Raw genomic sequence first — 23,712 nt, forward strand, 5'->3', positions numbered from 1 at the left:
TGCTCACCCTCCTTTAACCTGAAAAACTTACCATTATGCATCAGGAAATGAATGGTATAATTCATAAAGTATATGACTAAAAGACTTGAATAGCTATTATTTGCTGTGTTTACAACATACATCTGAGTGGTTGGTTCACCACTCAAGTGATTCTGTTCACCAAATTGCCTGTTCTTGATTTCTGTTGGCATGTTATAAAATAGCCCTTCTTTTTTTGTCCTCAGATTTTTTCCCCCAGACTAGTCATTATGGATAATTATAATTTTGCTGTCTTTCTCTTTTGTTTCATTGGAACAAACAAATTTGTTTCTTTAATGGAACATATTCAGATTATTTCAGATAATTTCTATCTTCAATTTTTTGTGTGTGTGTGTGTGTGCGCGCGTGTGTGCACGCACACTTGGAATTGAACCTAGGACCTCACTCAGGCCAGGCAAGCACAAGCACTCTACTACTGAGCTACATCTCCAGCCCTGAAAAATACATAAAGCTGATTGACATCTTTATCTTTTCTAGGTGCTTTATTGCCTGTTTTTGTTGTTGTTGTTGTTGTTACCATTCCAAAAAAAACTAACACTCAGTGATCATTTATAAATGGCTTTGTTTCACCTTGTGCTTGTGTTTTAGATTTATTCCCATGTGTACACAGAATCTTCAGTCTTTTTCTCACCATTGATTGCTTCTCTGTACCACAAAGTGTCATATTGTACCATAAAATTTCATTTTATATTCATAAAAATAACTATTTGTTTATTTTAACTTACACACACACATACTACAAGGTAAACTTCAGTATACTTCATAAGAGAATAAGCAAGAAGAGACTGGGCTGGGGATATAGCTCAGTTCTTGCCTAGCACCTGTGAGGCTCTGGGTTCAATCCTCAGCACTGCAGAAAAAATTTATATATAAAATGAAGGTATAAAAAATTAAAAAGAATAGACTAACTCTTGCTTTAACTGACTTTAGTTTCTGTTCTTATAGTAACAACACTTCCTTCTGAGGAGAACAGTGACTTTTCAGTCATTAAATTCATAGCATAATCCGTGACTGTTTGTCTTTCTAGGCAAAAAACTTCACTAAAGTCTTTTCCTTTTTGAAATGTTCTCTTCTAGAACATCCCTTTCCTGTCTACCTCATATTTCTTATATGGCTTCTTTTGTTAGCTAATGATATACAGAGGCTCCAACTTTGTTTCCTCCTTTCACTAAATATCACTCCTAAAACAGATGTAACCACTTTCAGTGTTTAAACTCTTACCTTTTTACAGATGACCCCTAATTCTGCAGACCCAAATTTCTAACAGTTTATGTATCTCCACATATTCCATTAATACTCCTCTGTTCAGTTGCAAAGCTTATCATCTGCCTATGTCAACCAGATTTTCTTATGTAAGATGTAACAATAATGTTGATAGTATGGTAACAGTGTCTGTAGTTAAATTAGCACTGCTCATCATCCTAATTTCTTCCCAGTATACTTTTTACAAAAATACCAAGCTACAAAATTATCTGTTTCTTTTAATCTGTAGCCAGAGCAGGTAATGTTCAAATATGTAATGCTTAAAAGTCAGGTTATTCCAAACAAATTAGGAGCACTTATTCTATTCTTCCATACCCCACTGCAGGATAGAGGTTTTTTTTTTTTTTCCTTATGTATATATGTGTGTTGTTTCATTATACTGTAAAGTCCTTCACAATAGGAACCAGATTTTGTCTCCTTAGTGTCCCCATTTCTTAGCAAACTCTATATGCTTGTCATTTGATAAATATCTATTAAAAGTTATCTTAAAAAGTTTTTATCAGGTTGGGAGTATAGCTCAACAATACAGTACATGCTTATTATGTGCAAGACCCTGGATTTTATCCCTAGTATCCCCCCCAAAAAAACCCAAATTTTTATTAAAGAAAAATTACTAAATAACCCAAATCTTAAATTCTGCAATTTTACAATGCTGTTATTAAAACACATGTACTTTGAAAAATGATTTCAATTTGACTTGATTTTAAAAATTTAAAGTGAAATTATTGTTATTAATGTATGCCTTTAACATTTTGTTATTCTAGTTATAGACAGATCCATACCCTCCTATTCTGGAAGTGATATGCCAAGAACTGATAATAGCATGTGTTCAAAAGTAACTGAGGAAGGAACAGAATTATCGCAGCACCTTATAAGGATTGGTTTTGCTGGAACTGAAATAGATCCTGAAAATGAAGAATTAATGCTGAATATTAGTTCTCGACTACAAGCAGCAGTTGAAAAAATGCTGGAAGCTCTAAGTGAAACTAGTAGTCAGGTAAACTCCTTAATTATTACTACCTTCTGAATATTGCATAAGGCATAAATGAGTAAATATTTCTCTCTACTGTCCCACAGAAATTTATTTAGGCTTCTCTTTAATAATTGGCTGTATTTGTGATAACCAATATTAGTTTTAGTAGTCCTGTTTTTGGTGGTGAAGGTAATGTAATGATGAGCTCTTCCAGTTCGAAAACTCATTGATGTTTTAATATCCAGATTTTCTAGATTGTTACACATTACTTTTTTTATATTAAAAGAGATTTTAACTTCACTATTGTGTGAAATGTTCCATTAAAATGTTATTTAATACTATAAGGAATCTCTAAAACTATATGTTGTAGTGGAAATGTCTAAAACTATATGTTGTAGTATGTCATAACATACCATTATTGTATTACATATCAAACTTGCAATTCCTTCACTTGATTTTTACATTCTTTTTATAAATATGAGTAGATTAATTCACCATACAAGTTATCTCTTGGTAGAAAATTAGTTTGAGCAGTTTTTCTTTTAAAATATTGTTCTTTACAGGCTGGGGATGTGGCTCAAGAGGTAGCATGCTCGCCTGGCATGCGTGCAGCCCGGATTCGATCCTCAGCACCACATACAAAGATGTTGTGTCTGACGAAAACTAAAAAATAAATATTAAAATTCTCAAAAAAAATATTGTTCTTTAAATATTAAGTTTGAGAAGTTGAAAGAATGTCTTTGAGCTCTTGTTCTGATGACTGGCTTTTCTTTGGTACTTTTTTCTCTAATTATTTAATATGGCATGTTTCTGCAATAGCAGTGACTATTAGATATAGTAACTATGACAAATATATATTTTGCATTTTAATACCTGATTCATTTCTATTAGGGTTAAATTATTGACTTAAGCTGTTTCTTCAATTGTTGACATTTAAACTGATTCATTTATTCCCTATTAGTTGGTTAACTTCTCATATCAATCTACCGTCCCACCCCCTGATACTTTTAATATGCTTCTGGGATTCAATGAGGAAGGAATTATCAATATAACATACATTTCTGTTGAAATATTTGTTCTTTGAATGGTCTTCATATATGACACCCAGAATTTTCTCCAGGTATTCTTTTCTGTTTGGAAACAAACTAAACCTTTTTTTTCTGTGTTAGAATATGAATTATACCTTGAAAAGACTCTTGAGATACCACATATTGTAAAGGGAATTCACTAACTGGTCAGGGAAATTCATCATAATGTATTTCCTGTTATATGGCTCAGTGGTAGAGCACTTGCCCAGTATATGCAAGGCCCTAAGTTCTATCCCCAGCACTGGGGGAAAGGATGGGGAATAAATAGTTAGATAAATATATCTTCTGGTTTGCACCTTGATTGGCCAAACTAAAGCAAACATATGCCTTATGTAGTTCCCAAAAATTCTTTTTTGTTTTCATAGATTAATTCTGAGGCCTGTAGTTAAATAGCAGATGAAATTTCTAACCTTGGGCAATTCTTGTTTCTCTAGAGCTTTCTTTTTTAGCATGTACAGAATGATTAAAGCTTCTATTTCAGTAACTCAAAAATTTACTTGAGCATCACAGAGAACCAAAGACATAATATTCTTGAAGGCTCAAATGCTTGTTATTTGCCAAGAGTAGGAAAAATGAGTTATTTAAAAAAAAATCAGTGGTGGTCCTATATTCAAAGTTCTGAAGAGTTATTTTATTTTTCATTATCAACATCCTAAGTGCTTGTAAGGAAATGAAATGGTACCCGTAAAATTCAGCTTCGTTTGTATTATTAAGACATTAATTTTACACTCTTGGATCAGAGAATTTTATAGTCACCTTTCCTTTAGCCCAAAGTTGAGCAGACTATTTAAACTCAAACATTGACATTGTAAATGTTGTGTTGAAATGTGAAATTCCATAGTTATCATTAAAAAAATACACATTTTACCAAGATTTACTACATTTTTAGTCTTTTATAATTAGCCTAAGTCCTGCATTCTCTCTCTTTTAGAATGCTTATCCATAAACCACTTCTAGAGTATGCGGGTCCACTGAGTCAGCTAAGTCAGTACTTAAAGCTTGAATGCATATGCATCTTAATTATCCCTTTTATTCTATGAAAGATGTATAGAATAGATAATTCTGTATTAAATTCTTCTTTTTGTTTTGTTTATGCTTATTTCAGTCATATTAGTGTTTATATTCTATGATTTGTACTTTTTCTACCAGGAAAACAACTGGTAATACTTTTTCTTTCTTTTTTTAATAACCTTATTTTATTTATCTATTTATTTTTTAATGTGGTGCTGAGGATGGAACCCAGTGCATCACACATGCTAGGCAAGTGTTCTACCCCTGAGCTACAATTGCAGCCCTACTTTTTTTTTTAATATTTATTTATTTATTTTTAGTTTTTGGCAGACACAACATCTTTGTTTGTATGTGGTGCTGAGGATCGAATCCGGGCTGCACACATGCCAGGCGAGCGTGCTACCACTTAAGCCACATCGCCAGCCCCTACTTTTTCTTTCTTGAAAATAAATTTTAAGTATTTAAATTTTGTGGAAGGACCCAAATAAGTAATGTGTCATACCAAAAATATTTTTGAATCTTTGTGATTCCATGGTCATCAGTCCTTTCTTTTCAAACAAACTTAACCTATGACTAAAGAGAGATAATAGGTTTAATAAATGTTGTTTCTTCAATTACTATTGTTTTTATTATTGTTCAATTTCAGGAGCAAGCCATTGACAGAGAACATGAGAGAGATGTGTTCCAACAAGAAATACAGAAGTTAGAACAACAACTTAAGGTTGTGCCTCGAATCCAGCCTGTTGGTGAACATCAAACTAGAGAGGTAAGAACTTTATTGGTATTGCCTATTTGTATCTTGAGTGTGAAGTAAGAGTTACATTATGAAAAACTTAAAAGTGAATAAGGTATAAATCTTAAAAATCAGGACATTGAATGTTACTTAAATGTGAGGAGGTCATAAACCCTAAAAAATGTTTGTATTGGACTAGGAGTTATAGTTCATGTGTAGAACACTTGCCTAGTGTACCTGAAGCCCTGGATTTGGATTTGATGCCAGCACCATAAAAAACAAAACATAAAAATGTTGTACTGAAATTTGGAATTATTTCCATCTTTATACATTTTCTAGTATTAAATAAACTTCTCTGCCTAATTCTCTACTCCCATCCCAACATAACTGATAATTCTCTGTAGTCACTCTTTACTAATTATTTCCCTTTCTCTTCTCTTTTACAGTCCACTACAATGAAGTTTCCAACATCTTTTTCTTGGAATTTTATACCCCTTAGTATATTTAAACTGTTCCTATGAAGGTTACCCAAAGCCTCTTGGCTGTATCTAGTAATCACCTCTCTGTCTTCAATACTACTCAACCATTTGGAGACACTCATTACAGTCTTCTATAAGTATCTCCTTCTCTTGACTGCTGTGACACACCTACTGTAGAGTATGGTCTCTCTCCTCCAGTGTTTATTTGTCTTCTGCCTACCCAAAATAAATGAGGGGTGCCTCATGACTTAGTCAGTCTTAGAGTCCTCATTCTTCCATTTTTACATTTTCTTCCCAGTCATCTGTAAATTGCCCCACAGTTGTTTCTTTATTCCTAACATCTCTGTTGAACTCTGTACTTGAATTTTCAACTGCCTACACTGTCTCCATGTAGATGTCTCATTTTAACATATCCAGGAATCATATTCTTGGTTCCTGATTAGCCTTTATCAAAAAGACAAAAATAAAATTATCCCTTCTTCATCTCAATAAATGTTGTCTTCTAAATCATCTTCTTTGCTAAATTCTAGAATTCTTCCTCAGTCCCACTCCTTCTCATCCCTGATCCCAAACCACTAATGGATCAGATTTATACTACATCTTTTTATTCTTTTCACCTTTATTCATTTCCCTGTGTCTTAGTTGCCTATATGTGTGAGGTAGCCTCCTGACCAGTCTCCCTGCTTCTACTCTGTCACTCCCACTGTCCATTTTCCTCATACAGAAAACTCTACATTTATTAAACAAATGCTACATGGGAAATATTATACATATTTATATGTATATCACTTATATATATATTTCTAAAGATGGCTTGTCCTGGTTATAAAGAGATTGTGCTTGAGATAATGCAATTCCAGTGTGGATCATGGCTATGCTATGTAGTAGATGTCTGACAGTAACTATGCTACTTAACCTTTCAAATCTATTTATTCATTTCTAAAATAAAGACAGTAATAGCTCCCACTGCATAGCAGTATTAGTGTGGCCCTTAGTTAACACTTAAATTCAACTACTATTATTTCTGAAAATAATTTTATTGCTGAAAATTATCTACAATTTCTAAGAAGTTTACTTGATTCATTTCTCTTAAAATTACCTCAATGAAGTATAAAATGCCTATAAGTTCATTGTAATGAAATGTTAAATCTGCTAGAGTAGCAGAGAAGTCATCATTCCCCTTGTTTGTAGTCATTGCCCTTATTTCTAACAAATGTATTTTTAGATTTTGAATAACAGTGACTTATTCATTGAAACTCAAAAGATAATTCAAGATCTAGAACTTTGACTGCCATTTTCTACTATATAATTTTTTAAAAAATATTTGAAAGTTGACCTATCTCGTTCATGAAACTTTAAGATATGTTTGAATTTCCTCAGGAACATTGTGACCCATTTGTTCTCTGCTTACCCTGCCAGAACTAATCCCAGCTTCTGATTTTCTGAAGACCCAAAAATTCCAACTGTGAATACATATTATAATATGCCATTTCTTTGTACCTGTTTTATAGCCTTTTCTCATGAACTTAATCCAAAAGTCAACCTATTATTCTCAGTAGCTTTATTACTGTTAAAATTTAATCCTATAATTATAATTAAGCTTGCATTTTTTTTAATGTTCTGAATAATGATTGTCATTTTGTATAATTGCTTCCAAGTGTTTCACTGAATAAAGGTAGTATTCTTTTATTTCTTACCATCACTTATCTTTTTAGGAACCTCCTCTACCTCTTGATCAGAACTAATTTCATAAATTATCTTATTAATCCTTCCTGTATTCTTCTATCACAGAGCCATTGAATTGAAGGCACTTGCATATCAGTCTTCAGGGATAAGTTCTGGGATGTGTCATCATTTATTTTGGATGCAGGAGAATTATTAAGACACTAAATGTACAGCTCTCTCTTTCCACCCATCCTCATCTCTATTCTGGGATGGTGTAATGTATTGGTTGAAAGTGCTTTGTAAATAACTATTATCAAAAGGTGATTCATGAAAGATTTTTTTTTCAGGTTATCTTACTTCACATTCTGAGACCAAGTCAGTAAGTACTCTACAAAATTTGCCATCTTTAAGGTCATAGGTCTTAGTACAATTATACCATTACTAGATAATTCAACATTATTCCCCTCTTCCTAGCTAAAGTCTTAGTCTTAAGAGAATGAAATTTTTCTAAAAAGCGTTGAGCAAAAGCAATATTTGTTGTTCACTAGTGCTGCCTAGTTCTTATCAGCTTGGGAAATATCAACCTTTGTTTGAGATAATAGTTGCTATTCTTATAAAAAATGAAATTAATATAGCATTTCAAAATGTTTTTTGAAAAAAATGATTTTTGAGATGAATTGAAAGTTATGAACTTTTCAAATTTTTAGATTTTTTTGTTTATTATATTTTCAGGTTGAACAATTAACAAAAGATCTAAAAGAAAAAACAGACAAGTGCAGTGAGCTGCTTCTATCAAAAGAACAGCTGCAGAGAGATGCACAAGAGAGGAATGAAGAAATTGAAAAGCTAGAGTTCAGAGTGAGAGAACTGGAACAAGCCTTACTTGTTAGCACAGACAATTTTCAAAAGGTGTGACATTTTGAATTAACTTTATTAAGTGTTTTAATGAAGAAAAGTTTGATACACAAACATCAGAGCTTGAATAAGAAAGCTTGAGGATGGGGGCAGATGGGAAAGAGCCTTCATTTTTATCTGAGAAATGCATTTTAAGTGTCAAAAGTTCCTGTTTGACTCTATGAAAGTATTCAAGACTGAATATCTATAACTTTTTGATATTCACTAATGTAGTTTGTCCTCCTAACTGGTCAGAGAGAATTGCTACTTATCCAAAAGGAAACATACACACACACACACACACACACACACACACACACACACACACATACACACACACACACATTGAATAATCAATATTTAATGTCTGAAAATTTGAGAACATTCTTATATATTTAAAGGTAGAGGACCAGAAACAATTTGGAGCCTTAGAAGCTAAAGCAGAATTGTCTCTAGAAGTGCAACTGCAAGCTGAGCGAGATGCTATTGACAGAAAAGAGAAAGAGGTAAGGACTTTTTTTGTGTGTGTGTGTGTGTGTATTAGATGTAGATGGGCAAATATCTTTGTTTTATTTACTTACATGGTTCTGAGGATTGAACCCAGTGCCTCACACATACTAGGCAAGCACTCTACCACTTTATTTTTAAATGACAAAATATGTTTTGAGTTATTTTAAAGTCAGTTACCTTGAAAACATCATTTGAACAAAATGAAGTTTGTGGTCTAAAACCAAAGTATAGACTTTCTCAATTCAGTGCCTAGATTGATCTTCAAGACAATAAACATGTGAACTGATAAGCTTATGAAGGAAGTTTATTCCAGGTTGAGAAGATAACTAGTGTGAGCACTTTGAAGCAAGAAGAAATTTAGAGAGCGAGGAAGGACAATTTAGCAGGTATGGGCTGAGTGAAGAGGACAGTGGAGAAATGTAGTAGTTAGGACAAAAGGCAGCATCTTTTTTCTCCTGTTCGTGCTATGGGCATTGAGTTTTTGCTCCCCTCTACTGTGAATTTGGGTTTGCTTGCTTTCCTTTTTCTTTTTAAACTTTTCCCTGAGAATTGATAGTGTTGTTTTACAACATATGAAGCTTGTGCTTAAAAGATTAATAATGAAATAGGAATGGGAATTTAGCTCAATGTGGGTTTGAATCTGCAGCACCACAAAATAATAATAACAAGAAAGTAACTATAAAGTTATCCTGTGTTGCCCTTCTCCCTCCTTCTTAATGAGAAGGATTCAATTAGGCATGGTGCATGCCTGTAGTCCCTGCTTCTCAGGACGCTGAGGCAGGAGAATGAATCACTTGAGCCAAGGAGGTTAAGGTCAGCCTAGACAACATAATAATACCCCTGTGAGAACAAGAAAAGAAAATTTACCTTTAGAACTATAGTAATCATAACTTTTATTGTCTACTAATAGTTTTCCTAAAACATATAATACTCAACATTGTATAGTAGTAAATAATTTTAAATGTTTAAAATGTTTTTAATTATGTTTTTGTCCCTTTCCATAGAATTTTTCTCAGAACATTTAAATTTATTTTAACAAATACTTATTTTCCTTAAATATCATAGAAGTATTTGTTAATAAGTACTTGGAAATCTGTTTACAAAACTAATTTAGACATCAGCCAAAATGACGGTTCAGCGAATGTGTAGTTCAAAGAAGAAAAAAGGAATCCATAGAAATTACTATAGTTGAAATGATCCATGAGAAGGATCGTTTTCCCATTTTTATGTAACATCTGAGAAGTTCTTGTTTATTAGGTTTGGAGTTTTCATTGAAGGCAGTGAGAACATTTATTTTTGTGTAACTATTTCTGTATATTTGAAAGGAATTAATACTTAATGATTTATCTTAAATACTGAATAATCTCCTCCCCCAAAAAATGAACCTTCACAACTGGATCTAAAAGTAGTGGTAGTTGATTAAGGAATCTTGATGTAGCTTACTAGTTGTTTCTCTTCATTTGTGTGTGTGTTCTGGGGGTCAAAGGGCATCACACAAGCATTCCATCACTGAGTTATTTTCTTAGCCCTAATTCTATACATACATACATACACACACACACACACACACACACACACACACACATACACGCACACACAGGTTTTTTTGTTTTTGTTTTTGTATTTTGAGATGGAAGCCATTAAGTATAGTGCCAGGCTGGCTATAAACTCCAAATTACATGGTTCAAGCAATCCTCTCACATCAGCTTCCTGAGTAGCTGGGACTACATTCATGTGCCACCATGCCCTATTATTTTTATTATCTTTTGAACGTAATATATATCTACTAACACCTTAATTTCCTGAATTAAGTTTCTAATACACATCTACCTTTTACTCAGGATTATAGCACTAGTAGTTCAGAACTATAAGAAACCATAGAGAGCATCTGTTAACTGACTTTCAGTTTTTACAGATAGAGACCCAGAGCCAAAGATGTTGAGTGAATATATACAGATTAAAATAGCAGCTGACCTTCATTTACTTGCTTTAAATAACTATAATGAGTATTCTATCAGAACTCCCTCCCTTACCTATAACTGAATAATGAATGTAGAATTAAAACATATGTCTTTTAATGAAAATAACTTAAGCATTCTATCCTGAAAACTAGGCAAATGTTTTCAGATGTCCTATTGAGTATAAACATAAAGATATCCTTATGTATCATTATAGTTGAGATATTCAAATACTCCCAAAACCTAGATTTGAATAAAACATTTTTTTGAAAGTTCATTAAACTACGTAGAAATGTGGGATGAATAAAAAGAAGAAAACAGCTTCTTATAGGAGAAGGAAATATTGTGGAGACAATAGTTATTTTGAGAAAAGGATTCCTTCAATAAGTTTTAGCTCTCTGTAGAATTAATGAGCTCTAGTTTACAGATAGCAATAGTAAATAATAGTTAACTTTGCTGAGGGCTGAGTCTAGAAAGTATATTAAATGCCTTATCCCATTAACCCTTAACAGTCTCGCTGGGAATAGGTTCTGTTCTAAAATATCCTAATTTGCCAATGTGTGAGCTGATCCTTAAGAGAGGTTAGTACTTAGTACAGACAGAAAGAACTGAATCTGGAACCCTATGATGCTATACTGCCAGAACACTGAATATATTTTGCTTGTTAGTGAAAAATGTTAAAGACTGTCATTCAACATTTATTATTAAACTGTTTCTGCATGTAAAGCACTTTTGTTCAGTTGTGAAATCAACACCAGACTTCAAGGAATATGCTCTCTAATTAGTGGAACATATAAGTTTTTTAAACATTTTTTTAAAGTTGTTGATGGACCTTTATTTTATTTTTTGATTTTATGTGGTGCTGAGAATCGAATGCAGTGGCTCACACATGCCAGGCAAACATTTGCTCTACCACTGAGCCACAACCCCAGCCCCTATACTTTTTTTATGAGAAAAAAAAAACACTTAAAAATAAAATAAAATAAAACTCAAATAGGTACAAATTAGTGTCATCCAAATAGTCTATATATCAATTGGTTTAAACCTTTCTAATGTTCTTCTGGTTTGGGTGTTGCTATAAGACAGCCTGAAACTAAAGTCTGCTTGAATAACAAGAATGTTCCATAGTGTCATTTGGAGAAATTAAGGTCTGATGTGATGTCTCAAGTTCAGCTACTTAAAATAAAAATGTTAGTACTTTAAACCAGTCCTTCTCTGCATATGAATCAGCTGGGGATCTTGTTAAAGTGCAGGTCTTTTTTTTTATCTTTTTTTTTTTTAATTTTTAGTTGTAGAGAAACTAAATACCTTTTTTTTCCTAATGTGGTGCTGAAGATCAAACCCTGTGCTCATGCATGCTAGGCAAGTGCTCTACCACTGAGCCACAACCTCAGCTCCCAAAATGCAGGATTTTGAGTGCAGCATAAGATTCTGTGCATCAAACGTGCTCTCACATGATACCTATTCTGCTGCTCCAGAGACTACACTTTGAGTAGCAGGGCTTTTAAGACATAGAGCTAAGACTTTGACTATTAAGTGATGTCACAAGGAAAAAAAAGGTCATGTGAGGTGGGGCAGCAATTTTGAACTTAAATAACTATGTGTATGTTGATTTTATAATACCTTGTCATTAAAATTTGAAGAATAGGTGTAACTACTGTCAGATAACTTTGAAGAAGATACAGTCATCACAATTTTCAATAAACTAACCTGGAAATTATATATGTACAATCACTAAACGTGTTTTAGTGTCTACAGAATTTAATATCAGTGTTACAAAAAATTTTAAATAGAGGTCTTAGACATTAGTTATTAGAAACAAGATAAATTATAGTTTAGGATTGGAACTCCCCAGGTTCAAAAGGTGGTTTCACCACATAGTAGACATGTGACCTCAGGACAAGTTACTCCTTGCTGTAACTCCCTTCCTTACTTCTGAAATGGGGTTAATCATAGAATAGAGCTCCTAAGGTTGTAACTGGCTTTTTAAAAAATAACAATATATAAAGCACTTTGTACCCATGCCTAGCAGTAATTCTCTATAAATAATAGCCATTATTTAGTATTGATACCATTTCTGTTTAAGAAATATTAGGCTGATTTTTTTTTCCTTGCTGACTTCTCTTTTTAGGCTGATTTTTAAGACCTTGCCTTGCCTGTGCTAGAATGATTCTAATTATGTGATGTATCAGTATATAAGCAACATATGCCCCTTTTCAACTTTAAGGCACTAAATGATTTAAAGTTGGCTCTGAGCCAGTTACTACTAAACACTACTTCTGCATCTTAGGTTGCTGTTAATGCAACATTTTTGATCATCAAGTAAATATATGTTTATAAATTCATTTATTAAATATTAAGTAGCTGTGAAGCAGTGAGCTAAAGTGACTGCTAATGTCCTCAATCAAACCCATATTTTTAAATAGAGCAATAATTAGCTCTTAATATTCATCATCAGGTTCATTTTTTTTGTATAACCATCAAAGAGGATTATTTTACTTTTATTACTAATAATCCATCTTCAAAAATTAAATTTCTGTTTTCCTATAAGTAAGAGCTCCCTGATTTTCTACTAAAATTATTTTGTTTAACTTACTCTGCAATTCAGACCTAAGGATCTCTTGACCTTATTGTGTATCTCTGCTTCCATCTGCTTAATCAAACCACAAAGCAGCCAGGGCATTCAATGGATTATAATTAGATATCTGTGGGACTATATTAAGTTAGTTTTATTTGATAATAGAATAACTGAATTAATTCTACAATTTTTCTAAGATTTTCAATAGCAACTGACTTAATTCTAACTGAATTTAACAAAAGAGTTAGCATGTGGACTACTCCTTTCTGTGACTCTTTCTGCTTATGGTAGAAAATGTTTCCTGGTGTCCTTCTTTAAGGTGTCTTCTGCTTGGGCAAGATGGTTTAAGAATGTGCAGGTGACAGGCACGGTGGCACACACCTATAATCCCACAACTCAGAAGTCTGAGGCAGGAAGATTGCAAGTTTGAGGTCAGCCTCAGCAACTTAGCAAGACCCTAAGCTACTTACTAAGCATGACTGTATCTAAAAACTATAAAATGAAAAAAAAAAAGGCTGGGGATGTGGTTCCATGGTAAAGCTCCCTTGGGTTCAGTCCCCAGTGCCAAAACAAAAACAAAATAAACAAACCAAAAAACAAAATAAAAAAAAAGAATGTGCAGTGTGAGCATGTCTAGGAACCATACAGGTATGGCTGGCTTAGAAAACCACTTTCGTTTATTCTTATGAATTAAGCATATGTATTTTGTAAAGCAAATACAACATTCTTTTTTTTTTAATTTCTTTTTTAGTTGTAGTTGGACACAATATGTTTATTTATTTTTATGTGGTACTGAGGATCAAACCTAGTGCCTCACATGTGCACAACAGGTGTTTTACCACTGAGCTACAGCCCCAGCCCCAACATTCTTAATTCTATCTCGACAAACATCTGTATAAAGTTTTTTTTCTTTACTTTTCATAATTTTGATATTAAAGATAACAAACTTAGAAGAACAACTAGAGCAATTTAGAGATGAGCTTGAAAATAAAAATGAAGAAGTTCAGCAACTACATATGCAATTGGAAATACAGAAAAAGGAATCCACTACCCGTCTACAGGAACTTGAACAAGAAAATAACTTATTCAAGGTAACTATTTTAGAAAAAAATTTTTTTCTATAAAGAGATAATAAGTTTTGCTCCTATGTAGTTATAATAAACATTTACTAAGTCCAGATCTAAATAATACTCACTCGAAGAACACTAGCAAGCAAATAGATTTGCATGGAACTTATTTTCTGTTTATAATTAAATTTTTGAGATCTTTTATTATTAAAATATTTCAAGAATTATTGATCTACATTATGTCTAATTTTTTTTACTTGTACATTGTAGGAAATGTATTTTTTATAAGACTTAATTGAAACAATGTTGTGAAAAATGCCAGACATGAATACATCCAACTATGATAGTTATTTTTGTCACTAGGATGAAATGGAGAAATTGAGATTTGCCATAATGGATCCTGAGGCTATCTCTACTCATGACCAGCATATGCTATTTGGGAAATTTGCTCAAATAATACAGGAAAAAGAGGTAAAAATTGATCGATTAAATGAGCAAATTAGAGACTTTCATCAACAACTTAGACTTACAACAGATAACAAGGTATACTCATTTAAAATTGGTTATTATCTGAAATCTAATAGTTAAATAGAGTAATTAGCTTTGGATGCCATCTGTTATAGACTTAATTCAGTATTTTATCCTTTCCAATAAAATGTACTAATGTTGACATTTTCCTATTAGAGAATCAAATACTAAAAGCATAAGCCACTTATGTGTAATAGAACTTCCAGAATGATGTTCTAAATAAGGTCTTTGTTTGATGTGATAAGGGAGGTGTTGGTCTATATTGAAAGTAACATAATGTGTCTGACAAGCTATACAGCTTTTGTGCCTGATCATCTTTAAGTTTTTACCCTAAAATAAAACAAAATTTTAAAATATGAATACATTTTCTGTGTTTCCCTTTTTTGAATTAACTAATAGGATTTTGAAGAAAAAAATGAACTGATAAGGGATCTTGAAGCCCAAATAGAATGTCTAAAGAGTCATCAAGAACGTTTGAAGAAAAATAGAGAAGAAGAAACAGACAAGCTCAATGAAGTTATTGAAAAACTTCAGGAGGAATTGTCATATATTAAACAGAATATGTTGTTGGATACCAATTCCCCCTCAGAACAAGAGGACAGCTTGAAACATCAGTTGGAAAAGGTTATAGCTGAAAAGCTGGCTTTGGAACAGCAAGTAGAAATCACTAATGAAGAAATGGCCTTCACAAAAAATGTACTTAAAGAAACCAATTTTAAAATGGATCAGCTAACACAAGAATTAGTCAACTTGAAGAGAGAACATGACCATAAGGAAAAAATCCAAAGTATACCAGATGAAAGTGTTAGCATGACTATAGATGATCTCAGCAAAGACCAACCCAAACTGGAAGTAATCCATATTGAAGATGTTCTTAAACCCCCTGAGAACAAGATGTATCTCAGATCTTTTGAAGAAAGCACTGAAGTTTCCAGAAATTTGGAAACAAAACTGCTACAGCTTGAGAGCTCTGTTAGCACAAAGGACTTAGAACTTATCCAGTGTTATAAACAAATAGAAGACATAAAAGAACAAGGCCAATCTGAAACAGAAATGCTTCAGAAGAAGATCGTAAACCTACAGAAAGTACTTGAGGAGAAAGTAGCTGCTGCTCTTGTAAGTCAAGTCCAACTTGAGGCAGTTCAGGAATATGTGAAATTCTATCAAGATAAAGGAATAGCTTCATCAGAACTTGAAAAGGAAAATATGCAGAATTTAAATCAAATAACAGAAAACAAGATGGAGTCAGATATGTCTGCATTAACCTTGAGAATATCAGACTTAGAAAGACAAGTGATTGAAATGCATACTACTTTGATTTCAGAAAAAGAACAAGTAGAAACTGCAGAGAAAAATGCTTTGGAAAAAGAAAAGAAGCTGATAGAACTGCAGAAGTTATTGGAGGACAGTAAGAAAAAACTAGAAGGAAAAGAAAGGAAAAGAAGCCCTCATGGAGATTTTGTTCTCAAGGTTAGCTTTATATTTGAATTTTTCACATAAATACCCTAAGAAACTCTTTTTTTTCCTTTGCTTATTAAGCTGATTGGTAATTTACTAAGTCAAACAGTTCTGCTGACACCTACCAATTTATACATAATGGGATTTTATTAAAAAAATCATACTGTTCTTAAAGAACTTTAGACAAACTAAAGAGTTTGAGCAAAAAGTGCTACATGCATTGTGCAACACTCAGAAACAGAAGAGATTCGAACAGCTTCACTGTGCAACAGTGGGTGGATTTAGAGGCAGAACTCACAAATAAAATTCAGAAATTGCTTGATTGGTCATGGCTAGACCTTGTTTGGATGTGATTTGATTGGTTGATTGCCTATGATTGGCTGAAACATAGTTGCCTATTATCATTGGCTGAGACTTAGTAGTTAATTATACTCTGTTCATTTGTTTCCCTACCAAGTTATATTGCAGTTTCTTACACAGAAACTCAAGGTATAGAGACCAGATTAAATTTAACACTATAGGGTCATTTTATTATCATTAGAATAATGGGCCCTAATTATGTTTTGTGATCTTCAAACATCTTTATTCAATCAGGGTTGTCATTAATTAGAACAGTTCAAATAAATATGGAAACATTAAATTTAGCAAATGTCCTCCAAAATTTCTGTGGATATTTTCCCCCTTAATGTACCTCTACTAAGTATGTTATGTCATCATCTCTTTTAAGTACCATAGTGCACCCTATAATCATCAACACCACAGTAATGTATATTCATAAGTATTCTATACATTCTAATCTTGCACCAAAGACAGTTTATTAATAGATGATTTTAAATTAATACCAGCACAATTTTTTTTTTTGGTTGGGGAAGAGCTTTATAAAATGGTCATACCACACTTTTGCAAAAACAATTTTGGCATAAAATCTGTGAAAGTTATGTAGGTGAGATACAATTATAAAAATATCAAAATATATTCATATTGAATTAACATATGAGTAACAAGTTATTAGCTTGGCAAATTTTATGCCTCATAATATATTTTATTCTTCTTAGGGAAAATTTGTAACTGACCTAAGTCTACTTACATAAAGATCAGAAATTTCAGTTATTTCTTAGTGTATGACAGACATGACAAATTCCCTCACTTAATAAACTTACAATTTCAAGTACCAGAAGTTCAGTCTTATCTGCCCCAGAAGATTGATACATTGGGATTTTATGTCTACTTAATTTATATTGGCAAAGGATAATAATTTCATTCACTATACTTTTTCTTCCTAGCTCATTGGAATTGCATATTACTGTAGGTAATAATTATTAAAATATTAATATAACTTTCTAGGTATAACTTACAATAATTATCTTTGAGCTCATATCTTTTGAGGAAAGTAATATAAATATGAAACTTTTGAGTGGCACAAAGAATATTTTTATCAATAATTTATAAATGTTATATGTATTAATGGCATGATTTGTCTTTCATTCCTAGAAAATCTTTCTTATTTCCTTAAGAATACAAAATGATGGTTCTTAAAATGTTTCACTGTTTGTTGAAAGAGCATTTATCACTAAAACCCCTAGGCAGTCAGTCTTGGAAAAGCTTCATTAGAATGTGTAAATGCTTTGAATTTAGCTCTTTTTTTTAAATGATGTATTTCTTATGTTTTCTACTGTATCCAGACAACTACTGAGTTAATAAATGCCAGTGGAGAAAGTGGATTTTTTGAAGAACTTGAGGCTCTTAGAATCCAGTTAGTGGCTACCAAAGAAGAACTTGCCACTTTCAAAGAAACGACAGAAAAACTTCAAAAAGAGCTTTTGGTAAGACAAGTAACATAACTCCTAATTCATTCATTTCTACCCATCTTAATTCCCTTTCAAATTGTCCTATAGAAACAAGTCCAGAGCCATAACTTAAAAACTAAATTTACAAGTCTTTTTTGAAAAATTCATTGTTATAAATCTATTCACCATCTCTTTGCTTGTTTTGCTAGGAATCTTTATATTAGAAGAATGCTTTTAATCTCTAGTCTTTTAGCAAAGGAAGCGAAAAACTGCTGTTAAAGAGAACTTAAATCCCCTGGGAAACAAAAGTAAAGGCTAATAAAATTATTTCAATTTTGTAGTAACCTGTGACCATACATACATGCGAAAGTATATATGTATTACAGTTTCCAAAGTGTTTTTCCTATTATTCTGAGGCAAGTGAACATATAAATGAAATTATACTCTTTCCCTCTCCACTGTAAGTTCTTCATTTGATGTGCAAGATTTTCAACTTAATTCATCTGTGTTTTAGGTAAAAGAGACAAACATGGCATCTCTTCAGAGAGATTTAAGCCAAGTTAAGAATCAACTTGTCGGGTAGAGAGGGAAGAGGAGAGGGAAGGGGAGGGGGGATAGTAGGGGATAGGAAAGGTAGCAGAATACAACAGTCATTAATATGGTATTATGTAAAAATGTGGATGTGTAACCGATGTGATTCTGCAACTTGTATTTGGGGTAAAAATGGGAGCTGATAACCCACTTGAATCAAATGTATGGAAGATGATATGCCATGAGCTTTGTAATGTTTTGAACAACCAAAAAAAAAGAATCAACTTGTCGAGGAAAAAAAGAAATTATCCCACTTCTTAATAAAAGAGGATAAGTCTGAAGTACCAACAAACAGAAACATCTGTTTAGAGCCACTTCCTATTGTAGTAGGTAAAAACACTGCATCCCAAACGGACCAAATACTCAAGGTCAACATGAGCAACCAGACTCCACAAATTCTTGTTAAAAATGCAGGAATTCAAATTGATATACAGACTAGCTGTTCCTTAGAAAAAGTCTCTGAAATAATTAGGCAACTTACTGAAAGAATTGAACACATACAAGAACTTCATGCCACTGAAATTTTGGATATGGAATCCAGACATATTTCAGAAACTGAAACTTTAAAGAAGGAACATTATGTTGCTGTTGAGTTACTGACAGAGGAGTGTGGTACATTGAAGGCAGTGATACAGTGTCTGAGACCTAAAGAGGTATTTATTTTGTTGTTGTCATGTGGGGGGAGTTTCCACTGTTGTCAACAATCTGTTTTTAAGCAAAAATTTTAAAAGAAATTTGAGAAATATCTCTTCTTTATACTATTAGAATTTAAGTCTCCCCATTGTATTAGATAATAGAGTTCTTATGTAAGTTTGCAACTTGTTATGGTTCCTTAAATAATAACTATCTCTTCTTACTATGGTAATATCTATAAGGAAAAAATTATAGACTTGTTATAAATCATAGTTTCATTTCAAGTATGCTTAGATTGAGTTTTTTTTCTTTTTCTTTCCCCCTTTTTTTTTCTTTTTACAGCATTATAACAGCAAAATAGTTCGTTGGGTTCTGTTTTTATTAAAACAAAAATATTTATGTATGTTGTTTCTTTTTTCTAATTAGGGATCCTTGATTCCTGAACTAATGTATTCTAATGCTTACAAAACTAGAGAAATATATTCCAGTGGTAAGTTATATAAAATTCTGGAATGTTTATAGTATTTGATTAAAACGTGTTATTTTTGTTTGAAGAGGGTATGTTTTTTATTTTTGTTTGTTTGTTTGTTTAACAACAAATGATTGTTTTCTTTATTTTAGATTCTGCATCAGACTGGAGTCAGGGAGTTTATCTTACACAAAATCAGGGATTTGACACAGCATCAGAAGGACGAGGAGAAGAAGGTGAAAATATAACAGAATCATTTCCAAAGAAAATAAAGGTACTGAAAGATAAATATTACTGAAACATAATATATTTTAGTAAACTTACCCAGTATAATTTCTATGTTGAACATAGAAGTTTATTTAAAGTTATATACTCGATCTCTGAAAAAAACTGTATAGCAAGAAAGATCGAAGGAAGGGGGAGAGAGAGGGAGAAAATATGCTGCCCTCCACTCCCTCCTTTCTTCCAGAATTAGTGACCAGATCTTTTGGTCAATTCTCTGTTAACTAGATATTGAGGAAAAAGGATGTTGGAAGTAGCATCCCTGGTTGCTCAAACAATGTCTAGTACAGTCCACCCCATCAAATAGAAGCAAAAGGTAGCACTCACCTCATGCTTCAAATGAAAACAGGCTAAAATAAATGACTTAAAAGAAAAAAAAATCCATGAGAATCTATTTCATTTTATTTCCATATTCCACAAATAATAATATATTGTATTTCATTTTATTTCCATAGTCCACAAATAATAAAATACAATATATTAAATAATTATGTTATGAAGATTTAAAAAAATAATTTTTATTATTGCTGATTTTGTTTGCCAAAATTATTAAAGCAGTCTCAAGGAATGGAAGTTTTTCCCACGGTATTTCTTTTGGTCGAATCAATGGCTAATCATTAAATCTAGGAAGAGTACATTAGCTAAACTGAAGGAACTTAGAGGTGAAATCTATGGAAATCATAGACCATCTGCTGCAATTGACTTAGCTCTCCACAGGAAGAAGGCATTTAGTAAAGGTGCCTGGAGTTTCTTTTCTGCGGTTGCTTTTCTAAATCTATTTTGCTTCATAATTCTATATTGCTTAATATTTCTCCTTGTAGCTCTCATTTTTTCAGCATTTGGAGAAGTTGTCATAACTTTGGCTTTTGGATTTTGGTTTCTAGGGATTACTGAGAGCTGTTCATAATGAGGGCTTGCAGGTGCTTTCTCTCACTGAGTCACCATATGGTGAAAGAGAAGACCATTCTATTCAACAGATTTCAGAATTTTGGCTAGAAGAGAGAAGATCTTATCTTAATATCATCTCATCTCTTAAGGATTTAATTACCAAAATACAAGTGCAAAGGGAATCTGAGGTACCCAAAGAATATTATATTCTTTGTAGCATTGTTATTTTTAATGACAATAATGAACTTTGTAAATTAAATTCTTTTTTATATGAATTTTCACATAAATTATTGTCTGTATTTTCAGACTCAAAAATACATACATTTTTTTAAATACCTATTTTGGATAGTAGAATGTTTTAAAAACATGTTTATTTGAAACCTAACTTTTGTTATTTGTACTCTGCTAGGTTAATGATAATTCTCAATCTCATGAGAGCCTCCCGGACTGGTGAGGGGAATTTCTACTTGCTCTCCAACATGTTTTCTTAAAGGAGCACAATGTTTTGCTAGCTGCTTTTCAGGTTGAACTGACAGCTCTAGGCACTAAAGATGCAGTTGGATTATTAAAGTGTTTGGAACAGTGAATACAAGAACAAGTATCAAAACAAAATTTTATTTTAAAGAATACTATTTTTAATAGTAATAAAAAAATCAGTTGCTGATTTGTTTTAGAGTCTTAATTTAAGTATGAAGATAAGCATTTTTAACAGGGGCCACTAAGAGTATTTAGGAGAAGAACATTACCTTTTGTCTTATTTTAGAAAGTAAGAAAAACATAAAATTAATAAGATAGTCCTCAAACTTGGAAATTTAGAAAGAGCTGTAAAACCTAAAGAAAAGAGAAGGAATAAGATACAGTCACTTCTCATTATTTTTAGTAGTTATATTTTATAAACCTACAAGGAGTCATTGCTCCTGTGGGAAATACAGAAATATGTTACTGCAAGCCTCAATCACAATATTTTCATCAACCAGTCAATACATGATCTTATTTTCTGTGTGGTTGTGTTTAAAGAAATCTTATATGGGGAGGGGAGAAGAAATGTATCTCAGTGGTAGAATGCTTGCCAAGCATACTCTTGGCCCTGGGCTCAGTACTCAGTGCCATTAAAAAAAGAAAAAAGGTACCTTCTGTGTTGTATATTATTTATTAATGTTTAACACGGCCAAGAGCAATCATACAGAAGCTTATCTAACACACTTTTCTCCTTAAAGCACGTCACAGATTTCTTGCAATTAGGAACACCAAGCCCTTCACTTGTGGGCCATTTAAAACCATTAAATCACAAATAAAAAGCACAATATGGAAAAACAAGTTACTAAACAGGACATTTGTGTACAATATGAGAGCTAAAATACAAAGATAGAGTATGCCCTTGTTTAACTTAGCCAGGAACATGTGCATGAGGAAATTTAATTTTTTGCTACTCTAACTATGTCTGACAAAGCAATACAAGTATTGGTTTGAGGGTTACAAAAACTTTTTATCAAGTAGACAAATCTAAAAACACAGGATCCATTAATAATGAGGATTAACTATAATAAAGTAAAAAACAATAATGAAATGTACATTACAATATAGAGGATAAATCATTAAAAATTGGTTCCTTGAAAATGCTAATAAGAAAATCTTTTCTGGAGAATTCATTATGATTTTTAAATGTTATAAATGAATATGAGATCATAATTAAACATGTAACAAATAAAATAACAAAATATTATAAATTATTTTATTTATACAAATAAGAAAATTGAGGTGAAATTTAAAAAAAATCACTTATCAGAATTCATGCTGGAAGAAACAGAATACCTGAAAAGACCTACAACAGCATCAAATCAGTAGTTAAAAATAGACAGAAGAAGCTTATTATCTGAAATTGAAGTACCACATGCTCAAATTAAAGACAAGAAAATGACCTTGAAAAGAGAACAAGAAAATGATAAACCAAACCTAGGTATGTTACAAAACAGACTCATATAATTATACAAATGGGTGAAAATATTTTACTTTACATTATAATTACTCAGTTAAAACATTTCCTTTCAGTGGTATTGATTTCTCATTTTCATAACATTAATTATAGTAATTACTGCAGTGGCTAGAGAGGATTGTCAAATTGATTTTAAACAACTGTATCTAATTTTAAATACAGTAGCCTTACCTTGACCAAGTTAAACAAATTAATTTTATGGTCTCTTTTTGTTTGTTTGTTTGTTTTAATTGGTTATACATGACAGTAGAGTGCATTTATGCACTTTGATATATCATGCATAGATGGGATATAATTTCTCATTTTTCTGAGTATACATGTTGAAGAATCATATTGGTCATGTAGTCACATATATACATACAGTAATAATATCTGTTTCATTCTACTATCTTTCCTATCCCCACATTCCCTCCCCTCTTCTCCCATCACTTCCCTCTACCTAATCTAAGGTAATCATATTCTTCCCTACTATCCCCCACCTTATGTGAATTAGCATTCACAAATTAGAGAAAACATTTGGCCTTTAGTTTTATGGGATTGGCTTATTTTGCTTACCATGATATTCTCCTACTCCAACCATTTTCTGGCAAATGCCATAGTTTTACTATCCTTTAAAGCTCTGAGTAATATTCCATTGAGTATATATACACACTTTCTTTATCCATTCATCTGTTGATTGATACCTAGGTTGGTTCCATAGATAAGCTATTGTGAATTGAGCTGCTATAAACATTGATACAGCTGCATCACTATACTGTGCTGATTTTAAGTCCTTTGGGTATATAAACCAAGGAATTGGATAGCTGGGTTAAAGGGTGGTTCCAT

At 32.3% G+C, this 23,712-nt stretch overlaps 1 protein-coding gene across 1 annotated transcript in view; it reads left to right on the forward strand.

The window, feature by feature from the left end:
* The window catches only part of LOC143389641 (A-kinase anchor protein 9-like), a 133,562-nt gene that overhangs the window by 83,056 nt on the left and 26,794 nt on the right, over positions 1-23,712 (forward strand). The window contains 14 exon segments of the mRNA XM_077108363.1: positions 2,067-2,299; positions 5,021-5,140; positions 7,984-8,160; positions 8,547-8,651; positions 14,130-14,282; positions 14,622-14,801; positions 15,186-16,256; positions 17,927-18,067; positions 18,546-18,605; positions 18,841-19,275; positions 19,682-19,745; positions 19,877-19,998; positions 20,891-21,082; positions 21,304-21,492. Of these exon segments, the coding sequence (XP_076964478.1) occupies positions 2,067-2,299; positions 5,021-5,140; positions 7,984-8,160; positions 8,547-8,651; positions 14,130-14,282; positions 14,622-14,801; positions 15,186-16,256; positions 17,927-18,067; positions 18,546-18,605; positions 18,841-19,275; positions 19,682-19,745; positions 19,877-19,998; positions 20,891-21,082; positions 21,304-21,492 (3,242 nt within the window).

Source organism: Callospermophilus lateralis, unplaced genomic scaffold (assembly GCF_048772815.1).
Source record: "Callospermophilus lateralis isolate mCalLat2 unplaced genomic scaffold, mCalLat2.hap1 Scaffold_63, whole genome shotgun sequence".
NCBI lineage: Eukaryota > Metazoa > Chordata > Mammalia > Rodentia > Sciuridae > Callospermophilus > Callospermophilus lateralis.